At 44.0% G+C, this 21,640-nt stretch overlaps 1 protein-coding gene across 2 annotated transcripts in view; it reads left to right on the top strand.

The window, feature by feature from the left end:
- Nucleotides 1-13,117: 13,117 nt before the first annotated feature.
- C1QTNF7 (C1q and TNF related 7) overlaps nucleotides 13,118-21,640 on the top strand; it is a 111,287-nt gene continuing 102,764 nt past the window's right edge. Inside the window, exon 1 of one of the 2 annotated variants that reach the window (XM_058723064.1) lies at nucleotides 13,118-13,295. Coding sequence is in view for 1 of the 2 variants with exons in the window: in XM_058723060.1 (XP_058579043.1) it covers nucleotides 13,594-13,621 (28 nt within the window). In the remaining variant the exon portion in view is untranslated. Of the gene's footprint in view, nucleotides 13,296-13,342; nucleotides 13,622-21,640 lie in introns of those variants that run through there. The other variant, XM_058723060.1, reaches the window with a different exon arrangement.

The raw sequence follows: 21,640 nt of genomic DNA, 5'->3' as shown, positions 1-21,640 counted from the left end.
CGTGATGTGCTGTGTGTGACGGGTTTGTCCATTTGTGAACAGGACTGACTATAATTGCCGTCTTCACCAGCATGCGATATTAACAGCTAACAGACAGGGTACTCCAGGACCTAGTGGCCCAAGGTGATAGGGAAGAGTTTTAACCTGATCTAGGAGGCTCAATAAATCCTTCCACAGTGACTTGAAATTTATGGGCGTCAATTCAAAGAGAAAGAACCCAAATGGCATTTCTGAGGAGAAGATTTTGGATCAACCACTTTGCTTTGAAATCCTTCAAACCACACCCCCAGGATGATATAGGCATACTTCTGAATCTGTGTGTGAGGTAGAGAACATTTGCCTTGGATGAAAGTTTGAGACCTGGAGTGTGGGTTCTCAACCTGGCATCTGCAGCTATCATTGGAGATATCACGTGCCGGCTCTGTGCCTCAGGTTTTGAAAAACTTTGGGTGGTTTTTGAAAAAACCTCAGGTGGTAAAGTAACTCTATGATCCTTCTGTTCAAGGATGATGTCCTAGAGACAGCAGTGAGGTGTAAAGGGAACTCATGAAAGGAAGGACCAAATACCTGGAAACCATTTTTTGGAAATCATCCCAGCCCCAGTGGCCCCAGGGTGGGGTGGAGAGCTAGCAGTCATTGAGCAAAAGCCAGAAAAGCTGGTGGCTTTGGAATGGGCCAAGAAAAGGTGGCCTGGAGGTGCTTCGTTGTTGACAACTTTCTACAAATTCCCACCTCATGCCTGGAAGATAGCTGGGTTCAGTAACAATGTAGATCTCTTCCAGCTACAGGACTCAAGTCCTGCTGAAAACATTGAACCAGACCCTTCAGTGCCCACCATCAGACACTTTCTCCTTTGACATTTTAACAGCTCAAATGGAAAACTCTTGGGGACCCAGTTTCTGAAGCATGATGAGTTGTGTCATCAAGTTAAATGATGCCACCTGTATACTTTGTTTCATCTGGAAGGCTTTTAAAGTCTGGTGTCTTTTCTTTAAAAGGGTCTAAACAGCTGGCCACCAGATGCCAGTCTCTATCCCTTGAGTTGTGTTGGCAGCTTATAGTTTGGATAATTTAATGACCACTCTTCACTTAAGTTGGTGCACAATTCCTGCCAAGCTGGACTTTTATTATTATGTGGCATTTATATCCAGGACTATGGACGACTTAATGAAAAGAGGATAGAGATGGGTCTGGAAAACATTCCCAAGGATAGAATGGCTGGAGCCAACAAAAATTTTAGAATTTTTAATTTAGAACCTTATGCCTGATAAACAGATGAAAATAAATATATAAAAATAAGGCCAGCTTATAGGTAATAATTCAGAACAAGTACCAAATCATGGTACTTTTCAAGACTTTCCAATATTTACCTGAAATATATCTATGATAAAACGAACTGAAGACAACACAAGGAGTGTTTGAACATCAATAGTCATAATGTTTGCCTTCCTACCACAGGATCCACTTTTCTGAAGAGGATATACAAACTGAAGGGAAGAATCAGAATTTTCAAGATAACTGCAAAAATTCTTTTCAATACTTTTTGTCAAATTTCTTTAAATATAATTCATGTATAATGCATATAATACAACCACTTTAGGTGTATGGTTTTATGGTTCAATGAGTTGTGACAATTGCCTACCCTTGTAACCACCAACACAGCTAAGATCTAGAATGTTCTCAGTACTCCCTCCAATTTTTCTGGAGCCCTTCCCTGCAGCCCCTATGTTTTCAGTCCCCACTCCAATGCCAGATCCAGGCAATCCCTGATCTTCTTTCTCACTATAAATTGGTCTGCCTGTTCTAGAATTTCTTACAAATGGAATCATATAGTATATTCTTTTTCATATCCAATTTCTTTGGCTCAGAAGTGTTTTTGAGATCCATACACATTGTTACACAGGTTAGCCTTCCATTGTCTTTTTCTTCAGTAGCATTCCATCGTACAAATTTACCATACTTGGTTTATTTGGTCACCAGTTGATGAACATTTGGGTTGCTTCCAGTTTCACTGCTGAGTAGTGTTCTATCCTATGGATATACTTAGAATTGGTGATCCAATCACAGATAAATGTTTTGTTTCTAGTTTGGGGCTATTATGTGTTAGGCTGCTAGGAATATTTTTTCGTATTCACTTCTCCCAGATATTCTTTCATTTCTCTTGGGTAAATGGCCTAGGAGTGGGGTTTCTGGGTTTACAATAAGGATGTAGTTAACTGTGTATAAAGGCACCAACCAGTTCTTAGAGTATTTGTGCTATTCTCCTCGCCCACCATCAATACACAAGCGTTCCAGTTGCTCCACATATCTGTCCGCTCTTGGCAGTGTCATTTTTTACATTTTAGCCACAGTAGGGGGTGTGTACTGTTACCTCACTATGTTTTCAATTTCCATTTCCCTGGTGACACCCCTTAAGACACTCTTTTAGATCAGAAGAGAGAAGACCTCGACACATGTATAAGAGAGAAGGCTAATGTGTAGAGTTACCGTATGCCATAGTGTCTCTAGGACAGTTCGGGATTATACCCAGTGTCCTAATGGCATTACCCACAGCACCGCCTTACTCATTTGCTCCAGCTGCCGTAACAAAATACCACAGACTGGGTGGCTTTATTTACAGGAATTCATTTTTCCACAGTTCTGGAGACTAAGAAGTCCTAGATAGGCGCTGGCCAACTTGGTTCCCCAATGAAGCTCCCCTTCCCAGCTTGCAGGTGATCAAGCTGGAAAGAGAGAAAGAAGCAAGCTTTCTGGTGTCTTTTCTTAGGCAGGGCCAACCTTCCTGTCCTCATCTAAACCTTACTACTTCCTAAAGGTGCCATCTCCAAATATCATTGAGGTTAAGGTTTCAATGTATGAATTTGAGAGAGGGGGACACTCCATAGCAGCCCCGTTTAATTTGGATTAAGTTTTGTTGTTGAGTGTGCAATGTAGTCTTCTCTACCTCTTCACAAAACCTCCAGTAAATCCACATTTCTTACCAATCTATTTGAAATTGTAGCTGTGCTTGTAAGTCAGGTACCAAGAGCAGAAGTTACCTGATAAGACCCCATTGCATTTGTGCTACAATTATTATAAGTTTTGAAAACATTCAAAAGGATACACTACTATCTGCATCATCTTATTGAACTATTTCTTTCAGTCTAGTATTTTGGTTTGAAGAACAAAACCTACCTCATAAAAGCACACTGCAAATTAAAGAACCACTATCATCAATGAAAATATATTATTTCAACTTCTGGCCAGTTGTAAAATAACATTTTATTTTGACCTTTTGTGAATTGAAAGAATTATACTGCACATTCAGGTACAAGTTTATCCACAAAGGCAAAATAAAAGTTGAGCCAGACATTCTGTCCATCCCTAAAACCAAAGCCAAGCAAAAGTGTTTTCTTGACTCTGTTCCCATTTTCCTCTTTCATTCTGGCAATAAACCACCATCAGAATGTAACGATTTCAGTTTTACATAGTCTGTCTCTTTCCTGTTCATAATATGATTCACAACATGATAACGTCCAGTCCCAAGCATTATATCTGGTAGCACTTCATGACAGGTTAGAAATAGATGGAAGCATGCATTCATACCTTAAATTTTTTTCCATAACTCTGACCACATTTTCACCACGTAACCTTTCATATAGTTTTACCCTTATGTAGTTTCATTTGGCAAATTTTTAGCATGGATATAAATACAAGGTATCGCAAAAGGCACCATGGATAATGGAAAGTTACAAAGAAGTTTAAGACATAGTCCCAGCCTTCAAGAAACTTATACTTTAGTATGAAGAGGGGGTGGGGCACTTACATAAAGAACTATAAGATAAAGCAGAAAGTGGTAAGTACTCTGTGCATGAGACAAATGGTTGTAGCTTGGAAGCATTGAGTGTCCTTGTAGGCAGGGCTTTGCTGTTCCCAGAGAACTATGTATGCAAGAATTACTAGCCAAGTGGGGAAGAAAGTGATGCTTAATAGCTTTGCGAGTGCCCCTTTGTACCACTCCCTGGTCAGGGAGAAGAAAAGCTGAACTTTTCTGATGTTTAGTGCCAAAGCACAAGGTTTATAATTTCAATTCAAACTGAGATTTGCTGCTCCACATCTCCCACCCCTATATTCACAAAGCCAACACTGAACCCACTTACTTAATCATGGAAGCAGTGGTGGACCCACCTGGTGGGGCACTGACTTGCCCACTACCACACAGAAACAAGAAATTGAAAACACACACCTCACTTAAGCACAGGAAATGAAAGGTAGACAAGAGAACTGGCTCTGCTCAGCCCTGAGAACATCAGTTATTCCCCAGTCTACCACAGAATCAATCAGAAAAAAGCTCAGCTAGAAAAGCGTCAAGCTGTCATGGCTGTGTCTCCATCCACTCATGAACTGTGGCCAGCCTTGGACCCAGCAGATTATAACTCTGTCTTCATTAGAGGGAGGTTAGACCAGGAAAGGAAGACTGCAGAAAGGCAAGATGGTAGTATTATCTTTGTGTCTCCTGTGGGCCGAAGATGAGATGTAAGCAGGGAGATAAACATATCCTCCCTTTCCCCACAAGTTCATTACTTTAGAACAGCCTCTTTCTGAATGTGCTTTGCCCAATATTTGTATCATAATGTGCACCACCAATGACATTCTTTGAATCAAGTGTTTCTTTGAAAAATATGGAATATTTTAGCTGTTAGTCGAAGATTGATTGCACTCATGATGCAGCTTTTTCACATCTCGTGTCCATGACTTTGGTAGACTCTCTCACACCGACTCTGGGCTTGAGCCCAGACTTGCTCTGGCCAATAGGTTCATAGCAAACTTGATGCACACACAAATTTGAAAAAATAGTTGCCTATTTGCACTTCTTCTTTTGGACTCTTACAACTTCCTTACAACTACATGGCCACACTATCCTTTTGGAGAAAAAGACCCACAAAGCAGAGTCAGTTGCCCAGCCAAGGCCATCTTGGATCAGCCAACAGCCAGAAGACCAAAAGACATATGGGTCAGTGCCCACCAAGACCATAAGAAATGCCTACTAGCCAAGCACAAGCCAAGCACAGCCAAGCACAGTCCACAGACGTCAGTGGAACTGCCCAGTCAACCTACAGATTCATGAAGAATAATAAATGGTTGCTGTTTTAAGCATTTAAAAAAATTGGAATAGCTAAATGATATGCCCTAAATGAGATTGCTCTGGAATGAATTGTGTCACTCCAGAATTCATCTGCTGAAGCCCTAACCTACACTGTGATGGTATTTGGGGGTGGGGCCTTTGGGAAATAAATTGGTTTAGATGAGGTCATGAGGGTGAGGCCCCTATGACAGGATTAGTGCCCTTATAAGAAGAAGAAGAAGAGACACCAGAGTTCTCTCTTCCCACTCCATGTGAGGACACAGTGAGAAGGCAGCCATCTAAAACAGGAGGAAGAGAGCTCTCACCAGAACCTGAACACACTGGCACCCTGATCTCAGACCTCCAGGCTCCAGAACTCTGAGAAAATAAATGTGCTGTGTAAGCTACCAGTTTACAGTATTTTGTTATGGCAGCCCAAGCAGACTAGGACAGCTTTTGGTACCGAGAAGCAGGGTGCCACTGTACCAAACACTTGAACATCTGAAAGCAACTTTGGAATTGAGAAATATGAATTTGGAATATTGTCCAAATTGGAAATATAGACATTAATAGCAATTCTGGCAAGTCTCAGACAGATGAGGGACATGTTATTGGGAACTGAAGGAAAGGTAATCCTTGTTTAAAATCTTAAAATCAGCAGAGAACTTGGTTGAACTATATTCCTAGTGTTTTGAAGGAGGCAGAAGCTGTGAGCAACAAAACCGGATGTTTGGCTGAGATTTCTAAGCAAAATGCTGGAGAAGTGGCTTCCACGCTCCTGCTGCTTGGAGTGAAATGCCAAAAGAGATAAATTAATTGAAGAAAGAACTGTTACGCAAAAATGAACTATAAATTGAGGGTTTAGAAAATTCTCGGCTTATGCATATCGTAAAAGTAAGAAACTTGTTCTGAAAAGTACACGGAGGGGGTAGCTGAACAAGCATTTGATAGATCATGGGTGGAGCTCACTCACTTAGTCAGACATCTCAACAGAAGCCAAGAATAGAGATGGGATTTTATCAACAGAGACACTGCCTCTTTGACTACAGGAGAATAAAAAAGGTGGGAGAAAATAAAGGAAGGCTGTCATTTTTTTTTTTTTTTTGGATTTTACAGGATGGAACCATATCGTTCTTTGGCAGTAAACATGTACTATCTTTCCAGAAAAGGGAAGAAGGAACCCTCAAAGCAATTCAGAAATCATCAAGGCTACCACTGTCACTACAGACCCAGAATACACAGGCTCAGAGGCAAGATGGCCTCCACCACAGTTTCAAAGAGTGAGACCACCACCCAATACAGCCTCATGGGTGTGGGCACCCTGCTAAACTGTGGGGTGATACTACTACCCTCAGGCAGTCTGGAGGCAGGGCATCAAACCAAAGTGGCTTCTTCACAAAACTTAAGATCGAATGCAAATTGCCTTGCAATTGCCTTGCTAAGTTTTGGACTTGCCCGAGGCCTATTCTCCCTTTCTTCTTTCCTATCTCTCCTTTTATAATAATGTCTATCCTATGCCTGTTCAACTATTGCACTTTGGAAGCACATAACTTCTCTGGTTTCACACGTTCACAGCTGAAGAGGGATTTGCCTCAGGATGAATCCTGCCTAGAGTCTCACCCATATCTGACTGAGATGATATTTATATGAGAATTTGGACTTTAGAGTTGATACTAGAACAAGTTAAGACTTTGGGATGGAATTAATGTATTCTGAATACAAGTACAACATGAATTTTGGAGGACCCGGGGCAGAATGTTATGTATTGAATTGCGTTCCCTCCAAATTCATATGTTGAAATCCTAACACTCAAGTGATGGCACTTGGAGATGCGTCTTTGGGACATAGTTAGGTTTAGATGTCACAAGGGTCGGGCCCTCGTGATGAGATTTGTACCCTATGGAAAGAAGGAAAAGACACCAGAACTCTATCTCCCTGCCATGGGAGGACACAGTAAGAAGGTGCCCTCAAGAAGACAGAAAGAGAGCTCTCACCAGAACCGAACCCTGACGGCACTCTGATGTCAGATCTCCAGCCTCCAGAACCATGAGAAAATAAATTTTGATTGTTTGGAGCGCCCAGTTTATGGCATTTTGTTATGGCAGCCTGAGCAGACTAAGAGATTCCTATATATAACTAGTATCATCCAAACTTATTTTACTGTCATGTTTCTTCCCATGGAACACTCCAGAATATGAATCTACAGACAACACTCCAGGGAAACACTGGGATAAATAAATTGTAATAATATAAGTGCATCAGGATGCCAGACTTCAGAGACATAATAAAGAAACAATCAGTATTTTATGATGGAATTTTGGGGGAAAGTAGCAGAGGGAGTCAAAGCAGTATTTAAAATCCTGACAACCTGACAGGATTGTGGTTTTAATGACAGAATTAGGTAACTCAGGAAGAGTGAGTTTGAGGGAAAATAGTTTTCTTTTGAGATATTAAACCTGAAGAGAATGTGCTATCTCCAAGAAGTAAGATCCAGCAGGCATGAGAAAAACAAGAATGGTGTCAGGGGAGAGGTCCTATTAGTTCTATAGATTCCAAAGAGAGGGTGACCAACGCATGAAAGAAAGGTCCCACAGAGGAAAGAGAGTCAAAGGCTCAGTGTTGTGCCTCAAAGCACTGGGACACAGGTGGGGCATACATACAGAGGCCAAGAGTAGGAAAATGACTTTTCAAGGCCAGCTCAGAGTTCAGGCTATAACTCTAACTGTTGAATTCTTGGTAAGCTTACCACAGGGCTCACGAGTCGTTTAGCAATGAATTGGACATTGGTTCCCCGAAGGGCAACCAATCAAGATGGCACCCTAATTGAAGTCATGTTACGTGAAGAACAGTTAGAAAGAGCCAGAATCATCGAACTTGGGATGAGGAAAATGGGCCTGTGGGAGATGAGAATGGCTGAAAGTAGCCTTTGGAGATTGTAACAGCTTTTACGTGTGGAAAACTGAGCAGGAATATTTGCTGTTGCTCAGAGAATAACCTGGGGAAGTTGTGGCCCCTTTCCCTGGGAACAGACAAGCAGAAATGGAGTGGCCTCTGCCGCGGCTGTGAAGGAGGCTCGTGAACAGAGAGAGAGAGAGAGTTAGATTGTCCCCAGTCGGCTATCCTCTGATCTACAAACAGATAGTCTCCTTTTCTCATTTTGATGAGTGGCAATAAGCTGATCTTCTACTTTATATCACCAAGAAGGTAAAAAGGGACTTTCAGATTTGCTCACCATGACTGGAATCCATGAGAGGTGAGTTCTCGAGAAACTCACAGAAGCGGCTCTATCCCGTCTCCGTCTCTCACAGCTAATAGTGACAAGCACACAGTAGGCATCTGTGTATCATCTAACCCTCTGGAGCAGGGCAAGGGCCCCCCGAATGGCTTCACCTCGAAGTTATGACTAGATGATTCCCTACCACTCTCGATAAAGAACATTTCACTTAACTCTCCCATCTCTAAACTTCAGCAACATCTTCCAAGAGGAAGATGAAAATTTCCAACGAGATTCATTTCTCCTTTGGCCTCTTTCTCGATGTCTTCACGTATTTGATAGAACTCAGCAAAGGCTTTATTATAAGATCCAGATGAAGCCACCTGGGTTTTAGGATATAATTGGAAACTTGGCTGCTGCATGCATGCAAAGGAGAAGAAATAAAATCAACCATAAGAGCACAGACCCTAATATATGAAAAATGTTCAAACTTTATAATTACATTCAGATAGAGGACTGCAGGTTTTCCAAGAATAACAACTGGTGCCTCTAAGAGTTTAGAGTGTCTTTCACAAGTAATCTGTATTCATCTCGAATGTAATGGATGCGAAGGAAAATATATGGTGCATGAATCTTCTCTGCATTTGGTGTGGAGATTGTGTTTTAACCAGCATTTAACAGCTCAGGTACTGGAAGAACCAGACAACCTACATTCAAATCCCAGCTTGGCTACTTACTGACTGTGTGACCTTGCGCTAGTCACTTAACCTCTCTGTGCTCATGTGTAAATTGAGGATAATGTTAGTATCTATTTTATAGGATTGTTGAAAGGATTAAATGAGCTTATACACTTAGAGAGCACATGAACCAGTGTCTCGCGCATCGTTAATGCTCGACAAATGTTTGCAATTTTGCCACTATTGTTTAAAACGGTAGAAAAGAAAAGGGTCTGACCCTTTTACAAGCGTGCGTGGAATGAAAAAAGCCACACTTCTAGTGGGAAGAGCTCAAAATACTTGAGTTAGAAACAAAATGTATGGGGGTGCCTGGGTGGCTCAGTCGGTTAAGCGGCCAACTTTGGCCCAGGTCACGAATTTGCTTTCGTGAGTTCGAGCCCCGCGCCGGGCTCTGTGCTGACAGCTCAGAACCTGGAGCCTGCTTCGGATTCTGTGTCTCCCTCTCTCTCTGCTCCTCCCCTGCTCATGCTCTGTGTGTCTGTCTCTCTCTCTCAAAAATAAATAAAGATTAAAAAAAGTTAAAAAAAAAAAACAAAATGTATGAACTAGGACTTTCTGTACCTACATTTAGAGCAGTTCAAAGCCAACAACACATGGCCTGAGTAGAGGGCAGCTTTTAGGGATATTAGCTTTCAACTAGCATTAATAAGCTGTTTAGCCCATTTTGACTGAGGGGCAGCCTGGAACAGTCAATGTCAGGATGATGGCCTTGTTCTGTACACACAGTAAAATAAATGTTTGGGTAAGTGGAGTTTATACTAGTTAAATGCTAAACACAGTATTTAACTTGTAACTTGGAGTTTATAACTTCCTTTATCCCTTGCTTTGAAGGTTGCTCGTGAAATCTGACAGTGATTTAGTGGACAATTTTCTTAATAAACGCAAGCATTTTTAAAGATGGGGAATAAATGTTGTTTTCAGCATCTATTTCTGTCACTAATCTTTCTACGGTTTCCAATTTACTTAGCCCGATGGCACACAATTTTTAAACCTTCACTTTATCGTGTTCCCAACTGACATTTAGCTAGATTAGTTTTGCAAGAGATAGGAAGCGGGGATTTACGTTTACTATAAAAATACCCATCATTTGTCGAGCACTTTTTATAGTGTCAGGCCCTGCTCTGCATTTTTTGCATATATTGCCTCATTTAATCTTCTAAGAATCTTTCAAGGCAGCTATCTGTGTTAGAGTATTTGACATTAGCCGACTCTGACAAGCCCCCAAACTCAGTGGGGAGACACAGCATAGGTTTATACATTTTCCCACAATGTCTGATGCCGTCATGTGGTTCCCCCAGGCAGCATCTTCTAAGGGATGCCTCAGGGTTTGGGTGCCCTCTACTCTGCAGCTCCAGCACTTTCGCTTCCTGCCAAATGGAGAGAGAAGAGGGGAAAATGTGCCCTAGGTACACCACCGCTAACTACCTGAGCCCCAAATGAACCCTCCCTTAGCCATGCTCACGTCCCATTGGCCAGAAATCAGTCACATGGTCCACCCAACCTCAGAGGCGGCTAGGAAGCGGGAGGAATACTTGACATCACTAAATTTTAAACCTACCTGCCATAATTTACCCTTCTGGTCACTAAATACCTATTTTCTCCCCTCTTTCCTTATATATGAGGAAGAGAACGCAAACACAGAATCCGTGACTCTTCGGATTCCATCTGGTCATTGCACCCAGCTCAAAGTGCAGACTTCCGAGTTATGTGAGGCGCTTGTCAAAAGTCCGGATCTGCCATTTCTCGATCCAGTGGTCTATAAATTCAAAGGAAAGGGATCTCTATCACCTAAAAAGACAAATTAAAAGGAAAGTGATCTCTATCACCCAAAAAGACAGGTTTCCTCCATCAGGCTCACCCTCTCTCTCTCTCTCTCTCTGTCTCTCTCTCTCTCTTTCTCTCTCTCTCTCTCTCACACACACACACACACACACGTGCACACACGCACACACACTCTACAAATGGAGTAATAGTGATGATAGAACTACAACAAAAAATGTCCCTTCAGAGAGATACCCAACAGCCATTGATGCCACATCTCGCCAGGCAGACATAGGAAGAGGTTCAGGCTATGGGCCTAGCTCCCTTTTCTGGGGAGAGCTCCCTTGTCCGTTTTTCTCTGTGGCCATCAGCTCCCCCTTCTGGGAGTCTCCCCTTGCTAACCCCGAGCTGTGTATTGGGGAGCCAGCCCTCCGTACAGCCAACAGTTCACCTGCTGGAGGGAGCGGTTGTTTTTTTCAGTCTTGAAAGATACTCTGAGTACCGGCTTATAGTTATGTCAGCGACAGAAAGTCCTCAAAAAAAATTCGTAGGTTCCTAAAAACCATGAAGTTTAGGTACTGTGTCTCTATTCCCTTTTATTTCTGCGTAGAGTTTAGCCATTTCCTTCCGGGGCTCATCTCATTCTCGAAATACCTTGCAAAATGCAGTCAATAGCAGCCAACACACACGGCGGATGCTTTCCCCCCAGCCTCGCGTCCTAGAGCTGCGGGGTGACTCGCACAGATGGCTGTGCGCGTTATCACAGATGTCGGTTTCACCACACGTGTCTGTTGGGGCAAAACCTGGCACTTTACTCGTCCAGCCTCCGGTATCCATTTCCTTGCCACTCAGCTCCTGACGACCCGGCCAGTGACACCGAGTGTAGGTTTTTATTACGGCAGCACCCTACGTCCATTACCAATTTTGGTATTGATCAGGGAGACAACACTAGCCACTGTGGTCAATTGCAGTGACTCACAATAGGTCCTGCTGAGTGACCCATACGTAGTGAGGTGCTTAGTTAACGGTCATTGAATAAATGCAGCATTATGTGTCTCTATACAATTAGGTTATTTAGCATATTTGTATTTAATCTTTCACAATTAAGCAAACAAATTCCTAAGGAAATTAAGTGCATATTCAAGGTCACAAAACTGGAAAATCATAGATCAAGGTCCGGGACACTACCTGTACTCGTGCCTATAGACATCTCTTCAGTAGTAGCCAGAGCAAAAATAGACTCAACCTTTTTCTCTGCTTTCATAGGAAAGAAAATCTGAAACCTGACCGCTTCCCTGCAGTTGTAGATCCTTTCTGTCTTTGCGCTATTTCAGTCAGAGGTATCATCCTCTGTCTATGGCATAACAGTTCCTTTAGGTGAGTCAAAAAACAGTGGAAAATAATCTATAGTTTTAAAATAACGAGTGAGGTTTCTGTCCTGTAATTTGTTCATGTAAGTTTACATACTTAATTGCATACTTAATAGACTGCACCTGTGTCCATATCTCTATTCTCCACCAAATGGTTTACTTATTTAACTAATGTTTTCTATATTCATCGAGGAGATTTTACTATACAATAACCATTCATTAAGTCTGGCAAGGGCACACATTGTCCTGTTTACTCTCTGCATAAGCTTTGACATATCCCTCCCCAGTGCAAACCCAAATTGTCAAAACTGTCGAATGATGTGAACCCAAATGATACTTTATTCATGCAGCATGTATTTATTGAGGACTTATTATCTCTCGGGAACTGAGCGAGACCTGCTTTAAGATATACTATAGATATTTTTTAAATCATCATTTTCACTTTAAGTTGGCTATAATTTGAAATCACAAATGCTCAGGGTGTGTGTGTGTGTGTGTGTGTGTGCGCGCGCGCGCGTGCGCGCACGGTCGCGTGGGTGTTTCATGGCAGGTGGGGAAGGGTGGTGGCACGAGTTAAATCGGTAACACTGTATGCCACAAGACTTATATCCCGCTGCATGGACACACTCTGAAAAGTAAATATCCCTCCTGGAGTTTATGATTCACATTCAGGATGCAGGTTAAAATAAGCCCGATGCGAATGACGTCATTTTAGGTATGTTCTCCCTTTTATGAAAACATCTCATACACTAATTTTACATTTTCAAGCAGACAAATTAGGGAAGAATTGCGTGGAAATAATTGTGTTAGCAAACCTGACGTCTAAACCTAATTTCACCAGGAGTAACCGTTCTATAAGTTGAGACAGAAACTTCCTATGTGCTTTTATGCATCCAGTGAAGTGATGCCATTTGGTCTCAAGGCACCGCTTGAAAAGGCAAAGCAGCTTCAAGCACCACAGCGAGAAGAGCTACGGATAAAAGAGAGAAACAGAATTGCTCAGATACCTGAAACCTTTGCCTCTCGTTTGCCTCAGTCTGGAGCTTGCGGAAGAAATTCACCCACTCCCACTCCTGCCTAACGAGCGTATATATTAAGCTCTTTGAAATGTGAGTATTATGGGAAGGATCGCAGTTGCTTTAAATTATAGACGTTGGCAAGTGGCGGGGAGGAGCAGGAGGTTGTTTAAACTGAGAAAGACAGTTGCAAAACTTCATGCAACAGCATGAGCTCCAAGCTTCAAACACATTCTCGTGCTCAGAAGAGCACTTTATTTTTCACCGAGTTACTTTTTGTATTGTTTCGAAGCGGCTTCGAATAATATACACATATTCCTGCTTTCAATTTTTTAATGGTTTCTAAATTCATGGGACAACCAAAGCAAGAAAGCCTCATGTCTTGGGGGAAATGTTGATAGCGGCAACGCCTAGAAAAGGTAAGCTCCTATTTTCATTGCACTTTTTCTCTTTTTCCCTCCTGTTTGGCCTTTGTCAAAAATATATACTGGAAGAACTTAAGACAGCTACTTGTAAAGAAGGGGGGAACTTGTAGAAAGTACGTCAACAAATGATAAATCAGAGGTTGGAAAACCTCAGCGATCATGCCTTCTCCTGCCTTCTATTCCGCTTGACCCAAACCTCTGTGAAATAGCTTTGACTATTTGAAAAAATGTCATTTCTCTCAGAAAATGTGCGCAGGTCCTCCGAATTTCCAGCCTGATACACCCCACATTCACTAGTGGGGTGATGGGCTCATTTATTGCCCGGGTCAGAGGATCCGTGTTTTCTTGTCCGGTTGTATGTAAGTCAACTTCCGGAGCTGTGATCTTTCTATTAACTCAGAAACCATTCCCAGGGAAGATTTTAATATCTTTCCAAAAATTCTCTTAAGTGTGGTTACTATGACTTCTTATAAACTTGTTTTGCAGAATATGGTTTTAAAAGTTAAATAAATCACTTGGCTTTTCCTTTGTAACGACGCGAGAGGATGTTACAGCTATTATGTCCTGGGAGAAAAAAAGTCCAATTCCAAGTTTGTGCATTCCGGTTGTCGTTGACTGACAATGCTAGTGTCTGGGTAGGGTGGCTGTGCCTTCTCGACTGTGCCTCAGATACAGGTAGGGAGCAGAGAGACTCAGATATTCCTCGGTTTTCTATTGCATTGGTCCTATGGGAAGTATGCTGTGGTTTGAGGTAGAAAGGTGCAAAAATGTGTTGTGTGTTATTCCTATTTCCCTGGGAAAGTCTCTGTTATCAGATTTCCCATCTTTCTGAGGCAGAATTCCAGGTGCAAAGAACTAGCTATCCACAGAGATCTAACTCCAAATTCTTCCAGCAGGCTGTGATTTGAACAGAGCTGTGCGTTCGTTCCTCCACACACACATATGTACTCACAGGCAGAGGTTACAGAGCCCCGTGGGTTGGACCGAGATGGAGGGGTCTGGGGCCTCTAGGCAAGCTCAGTCTACGCAACCCACTGGTACAGAAGCAGGACGGACATCCCCTCAGGCCTGGGTGAGAAGGCGAGGCTCTGCCCCGGGAAGCGTGCTTGGGTTGGGAAGGGCTCTACCTGCTTTGCCGGACCAGCTGCTGCCCTGTTTCTGGAATATTTTTTTTTTTTTTTACTTCTGTGTCAAATTCTGATTATGTAAAGTGGATTATGGTGGCCTCCCCTACCTTTTGTGGTCTCAGTGAAAAGAAAGAGGTTAAGATCAAAAGAAAGACATTGTGAGCAGAGAGACGGCAGCTAGATCATTGCAAGGTGGTCAAGGGAAACTGCCAGCTCCTTTCTCCATCCCCAGCTGTCAGTGGAGGGAGGGATCCGTGCCTGCCACCCTGCTGTCCTTCTCCCCGTGTCTTCCCGGCTCTCTCTTCCTCCTTCCATTTCTGTCCACACCGGCCATGCAATCTCAAGAGAGGGAGCAGCGGGTTGGACAAACAAGATTATTACCATCTCCTCCTCTCCACCAGTCCCAGGCCAGTTGGGGAAGCCCCCACCCTATTTGGAGGGGGGGGGTCTCCAGGACCCCACCCCATGACCTCATCACAGGCAGCCGGGGAGCTGGGATGGCCAGCAGTTGCATGGCGCCTGAGTGCACCCTGGGGAAGGGTGCGGCCCAGAAATGCGCAGTGTGGCATGACGTGGCTGCTGGGGAGTGGGGCGCGGACTTCCTATCATGGGCTCTCGTGGAGGCTGGCGGCATTTCTGGAAGCCAGGCCCGCCAGGCCCCACCTCTGAGCCTGAGAAGGCCCAAAGAAGACAAAAACAAAAAGGCAATTAGCGTTGCTAATGAAGCCCCAGGCCAGCTGACTCATCTGAGGCACAGCCACTGGGGGGCTTTGTAATGAAACCTGGACAACACCCTGGAAAGGACAGGTCAGGGTTGTCCCCAGAAGGACACTGATGAGAGGCCGAGGTGACCTAATCGTGCTCCTCACCTCGGAGACGCTGGGGAGAGGCAACATCTGCGAGGCACAGAGGGAGGACGGTGTTAACCAGTGAACTGCCAAGCAGCTCAGGAACCATGCTGTCCGAACCCGGGAAGGTTCGGAGCCAGACTCAGCCCAGGTTGGCAGCTACAATCACACCCCCAAGTCTGAAGAGCCCCAGGCTGAGGAATCAACCCCCCAGAGCAGCTGGGAAGATCATGATTCACTAAGCTCTGAGTGTCCACTCTGTGCCAGAAACTTTACCAAGGCTCTTTGAACATGGCCCTAGACAGACAGACCACACTTGGAGAACACAGAAGGGCTTTGCACATCAACCCGCTGACATCAAAGAAAGCTCCTCACAGAGTTGCATTGGAACTAGACCTTGGAGGAGGAGTAAAAGATCAGGAGACAAGGGGGTCAAGCATGCAGGCAGAGGTCAGTGAGCAAAGGTGCAGAAGTGCAAAGTTCGTGGCTCCTCCCGTGAACCAAGTAGCTTGGGAAGGCAAGGCTCTGTTTCCCAAAGTTCATCCCAAGGAACGACACTTTGATGGGATGTTCATAAGAGGATTTCGTGATCAGGCAAATCCAAGGATGTGGAAAGCCGTGCACCACAGTGGACCAGAACTCGGGTGCTGGGGTGACAAAGGTCTGATTCAAATCCCAGCCCTAACTCTTAACTGCCGTGAGAACTTGGACCATTCGAGCATCAGTTTCTTCATCTGTTAAGTGAGGATCATAATTACATCCATTCTTAAAGGGGCTAAGGCATTTGGAAGATTAAGTTAAAGAATTCAAAGGAATTCTCCTCATATAGGAGCTCAGTGAATGTTAGCTACTCTTGTTAGCTGTTAAGAGCTGGTTTCTTTACTGCAGGACTTCACATACATTTCAGTTTCCTACTGCCCCCTCTGTCTTTCCCTGAGCGGGTCATTAGAATCTAATGTTTTCCATAAGAGACTCTTAAGGACTGAGAATAAACTGAGGGTTGATGGGGGGTGGGAGGGAGGGGAAGTGGGTGATGGGCATGGGGGAGGGCACCTGTTGGGATGAGCACTGGGTGTTGTATGGAAACCAATTTGACAATAAATTTCATATTAAAAAAAATAAAAAATAAAAAAATCAAGTTAAAAAAAAAGAATCTAATGTTTTCATTAGAACTGAAAACCATGTCCCCCCACCCCCACCCCGCAAGGCGTATTGCACAAAACATGGAATACGGAATGCCTGCTGGAAAATGGCGAGGCTGAGTTGATCCAGTTGGTTGAGGCCACCGGGCCTTCAAGAGCATGCGTTTCCCGAGATTACTCTACTGGCCTCTTCACACACTGTCTTCCATATTTGTGTGAAACAAAAGCCCCACAACTGGGATTCTCATATCTAAAGAAATCAACTTTTTTTTTTAATATGGTCACCTTTTAGAGGGAAGAGAAAAGGGACAGCCAAGAAAATTGTTGTCATACCCAAATGTTACACCTAAAAGGTCAGCTTTTGCCTGTGGTTTGAGGGTATACCTCACAGGGGGCAATGCACAGGACACAAGCTAACCGAAACATGATCCCACCTTCAAGGAGTTACCGATCCCATGGGGACAATAACACGTGGGTTCCAATATCGAAAATGCAAAAGTATGGGGCGCCTAGGTGGCTCAGTCAGTTAAGCAGCTGACTTTGGCTCCGGTCATGATCTCACAGTTTGTGAGTTTGAGTCCCTAGTCGGGCTCTCTACTGACAGCTCAAAGCCTGGAGCCAGCTTCGGATTCTGTGTGTGTCTCTCTCTCTGCCCCTCTCCCATTCACCTCTGTCCTTCTCTCTCTCTCGAAAATAAATAAACATAAAAAATTTTGTAAACGCAAAACTAGATTTACAAGAAGGACTATGGGAGCTCAAAGGGAGTGGGAGCTCACAGCAAAGGAGCCTTCAGCTCCCTGGAATAATCAAAGTAATGCGTAACATTCTTTGATGTTTACCATGTACAAGTGACTAGGCCTAGTACTCCACAGTATGACCGGCCCATGTGCCCTTCGTAAGGCTTCACGGTGGGTGTGGGCTTGTGCATCTCACAGATGAGAAAACGGAGCCATAGAGAAATTCGGTAGCCTGCCTGAGATGTCCTAGGAAGTAAGGAGCAGAATACACTCTCAAACTCAGCCCCATCGAGGGCTCTGTATCCCTCACCCAGCGAAGACTCCTCAGAGGAGCTGTATGTAATTTGGCCTTGAAGGATGCATAGGGATTGGTAGGAGGGGTATTCCAGGCAGCAAGAATATTAGTAAAAGCATGAAACAGGAAAGCATGGGGAGTAGCAGGAAAGCCACCTTAGCAGAATAAAGTGTATGAATAGAGAGCTGGGGGAGATGAGCTCAAAAAAAGAAAAAAAAGAAAAGAAAAGAAGGGCAAGACTTTGTTGGAACGAGATCATAGAAAGCCTCGAACGCCAAACCACAAAGTTTAGATTTTTTTAATGGAATAATCATTAGAAGTTTGTAAACAAGAAAGTAACTCCCTGGGAGTTCATTCGGATTATGATTTAAGACGATTAATCAGGGTCCAGAAGGGGCAGAGACTAAATCTCCAATTAGGAAGCGGAGATTTGTCCAGACAAGAGATAAGAGCAGCAGGGGGGTCACACGGCAGTTAAAGGGCGGAGATGCTCCTTGGACCCAGTCCCCTTAAACTGTTTACACCACGGCCTTGACCATCCTAGTGGACTTTCTGAATAGCAGCCTCAAGGACTTCTTAAATCCGGATTCAAGCCTGTAAAATGTGAGGGAGTGGACGATGGAAGGGACAAGAGGAGCTGATTGACCTCCGAGGGCCTTCTGATATCTCAAACTCGATGGAGGTAGCCTGCCAAGCACTTTATGAAAACCACTAACTGTATAGTTCCCTATTCAATCACCTTTCCGGACTGCTCTTTCATATCAAGCAGGCACATTTCCAAGAGAACTTGAGGGTGTGCAAAAGTTTGGTGAGTTCACAGCCGTGGCAATTACATAGTAGTGGTGTTGGCACGCAGTGATTGGGGGAGGGTGTATTTCAACGTATCCCTTTGGGAGGAACATTTATCCATCATCCTGGCCGTGTGCCTTCTGCAACATTCAGCTGCCTACCTCCGGTGACCGCGGAGTCCTGCATTTCATACAACGTCAGGACCTTTCGGGGCTCCAAATGGTAGTTACTCCTATAGGTGTCGTGTGACCTCCAGCTCCCAAAGAGGTGGTCAGCTTCCAGACAGTAGGAATTAATTCATCTTTGACTATCTGCTGCCTTACGGCCATGGCAGGTCTGACTCAGTTTACAAACGCAGGTCTCCAAGAAGTGTCACATTTCCTTATTTTCTGATTTTCTTATTTTCAACTTATTATTTCAACTTATTTTCAACTTACTTTCTTATTTTCAACTTGAACCTGATCCCGAGCCCATGCCAGCAGGAACTTCAGTTTCTAAAGTTATCTGGCTCCTGTCCCCACAACCTCCAATACCAGGGTGGGCTTCCTTCACAGCAGTCATGCCCACTCTTATAAATTGCCTGTCTCTTAGATGTCTGTGGATTCTGCTTTCCAACTGGGGATCACCATCCAGTCCAGGGACCTGGTGTCTGAGCAATCCTGGGCCACCCAGAGCGAGCGTTTCCGCTTCTCACACATGCACCCATCCCCGGGCTCCCAGTCTCCAGGTCAGGGTGAGGATCCCGTCTCAAAGGTGCCCCAACTCCCCCTCTCCCAGCATATTCTCTTGGATTTGGACTTTCAGAAAATAAAGGAGCAGGCATTGTTGTCAAGAAATTTCCACCTCCTGCTCTGCACAATCTTGAAACAAGGACACACAAAGGACCAGGCCACATTCTTGGAGTAAGCTGGGGATGGAGAACACAAATAAAGTTATTTTGTCACTCACCCTATAGGTGTTTAACAATCATCAGTGAAATGCACGCCCCAGTAACTGACGAAGTGGTTCCTTCAAAGTTTGTCACCAGAGGAGGTATTATTATGATCCGCTTAAGAGAGCCTTTTTGTGAAGCACCTACCATGCGCCAATGCTTTACATATACTGTGTCCATATCTCCATTTTTCAGATGAGGAGAAGTGAGCAGCTTACCTAAGATCCCACAAGCACACGGAGGTACAGCAGGTATTTAAACTCAATTTGTGCCCGTCTCCAAAACCCATACCCTGTCCACTCAGCCACATGGACTCCTGGAAAGGATTCCTATTTTCTTTCTGGCAGTCTAGAGGCCTGCTCTGGACAGGTGCCTTTTCTCACTAAAATTTGTTTTAAATGAAGATTATTTTTTCACCATGAACATAGTATGACTCCGCTCACTATAGTAATAATCCCATAGAACGATTTACTGCCCCAGCTTGTCATACACCTGTAGGCAGCGTGGAGTCAGACGTACTCCTGTCGGAAAGACGAGACCAGGGTAAGGTGGCTCGTCCAGGACCACAGAGGCAGAAGAAGGGTTAAACCCATGTTCGTCCATCTCTACCTCCAAGTCAAGGAGAGGGAATTAGTCCTAATTAATGAAGGGCTAATTATAAAATAGCATTAAATATTTGCAGTTTAACAGACTTTTCATCTGCCAATAGCCATAGTTTATGCAGCCTCAGAACACATCCTACAGATGTAACCTAATGATATCTGAGAGCCATCAGTAAGACACCAGTTGGTGGCCTTGCCAATCGCTAACATCCTCAAAGCAGCTCATCCTCTGAAGGTGGCAAATAATTTTTTTCAGTTTTTTTTGCACCATTAATCTTATTTTTTTTTAAGAAAAGACTCTTGATGAAGTGATTTTTATCCCATTTCGCTCTAAAATCTAATTGGACATCACTGGAATCTTTGTCAAGGGATCCCTTGAACTTATTACCACCCTTTTATGTCAGGTGAATTTCTATCAGTTTCTCGGATCATTAGCGTCTCCTCTTTTCCTTCACAACAGAGACCATATCCGTCGGGATGGTCTTGGAGAGCCTTTGAAAATTTGTCTTTGGACCACCCTCCTTGTGCACATTCATCCCACCTGCCCCCCATATACCCAAGTTTACCAAATACTACAGACTGGTGGCTTAAACAGCAGGAATTTTTGTCTCACAGAGGCTGGAAGCCTGAGATCAAGGTATCAGTAGGTTTGGTTTTTTCTGAGACCTCTCTGCTTGACTTGCAGAGGGCTGTTTTCTCCCTGTGTCCTCACCTGGTCTTTGTGCGGCCCTGGTATCTCTTTGTGTGCCTAAATTTGCTCCTCTTAGGAGGATACCAGTCGAATTAGATTAGGACCCCCTTCCCGGGCCTCCTTTTACCCTTATCACAGCCTTCATGGCCTTACCTCCGAATACAGTCACATTCTGAGGTACTTCACCATGGAATTTTGGGGAGCCTCCGTTGAACCCAGAGCAACCCAATGCCTGCACAGTGAAGTCCACAGTTTATCAGGCACCCCTTTTCTCTATGTGTCATATAGGTCTAAAGAATCTAGTCCAGGGGCACCTGGGGGGCTCAGTCGGTTGAGCATCTGACTTCGGCTCAGGTCATGGTCTCGCGGTCTGTGAGTTTGAGCCCCGTGTAGGGCTCTGTGCTGACAGCTCAGAGCCTGCAGCCTGCTTCAGATTCTGTGTCTCCCTCGCTTTCTGCCCCTCCCCCACTCACACTCTGTCTGCGTCTTTCTCACAAATAAATAAACAAACGAAGAATCTAGTCCATTCCCTTGCCTTTGTGTGAATTACGCTGAATCCTATAAAATTGCTGACCTTCAACCCTTCCATACCTACCAAAGTGGCACTTTTATATGATTCCAATATAATCTGGAAACTTAACAAAAACTTTCATTTCTTTTTTTTTTTTAATTTTTTTTTAACGTTTTTATTTATTTTTGAGACAGAGAGAGACACAGCATGAACGGGGGAGGGGCAGAGAGAGAGGGAGACACAGAATCGGAAGCAGGCTCCAGGCTCTGAGCCATCAGCCCAGAGCCCGACGCGGGGCTTGAACTCGCGGACGGCGAGATCGTGACCTGAGCTGAAGTCG

This window comes from Neofelis nebulosa, chromosome 3, assembly GCF_028018385.1.
Source record: "Neofelis nebulosa isolate mNeoNeb1 chromosome 3, mNeoNeb1.pri, whole genome shotgun sequence".
In the NCBI taxonomy this organism is placed as follows: Eukaryota; Metazoa; Chordata; class Mammalia; order Carnivora; family Felidae; genus Neofelis; species Neofelis nebulosa.
This window is presented reverse-complemented; position numbering and strand designations above follow the sequence as displayed.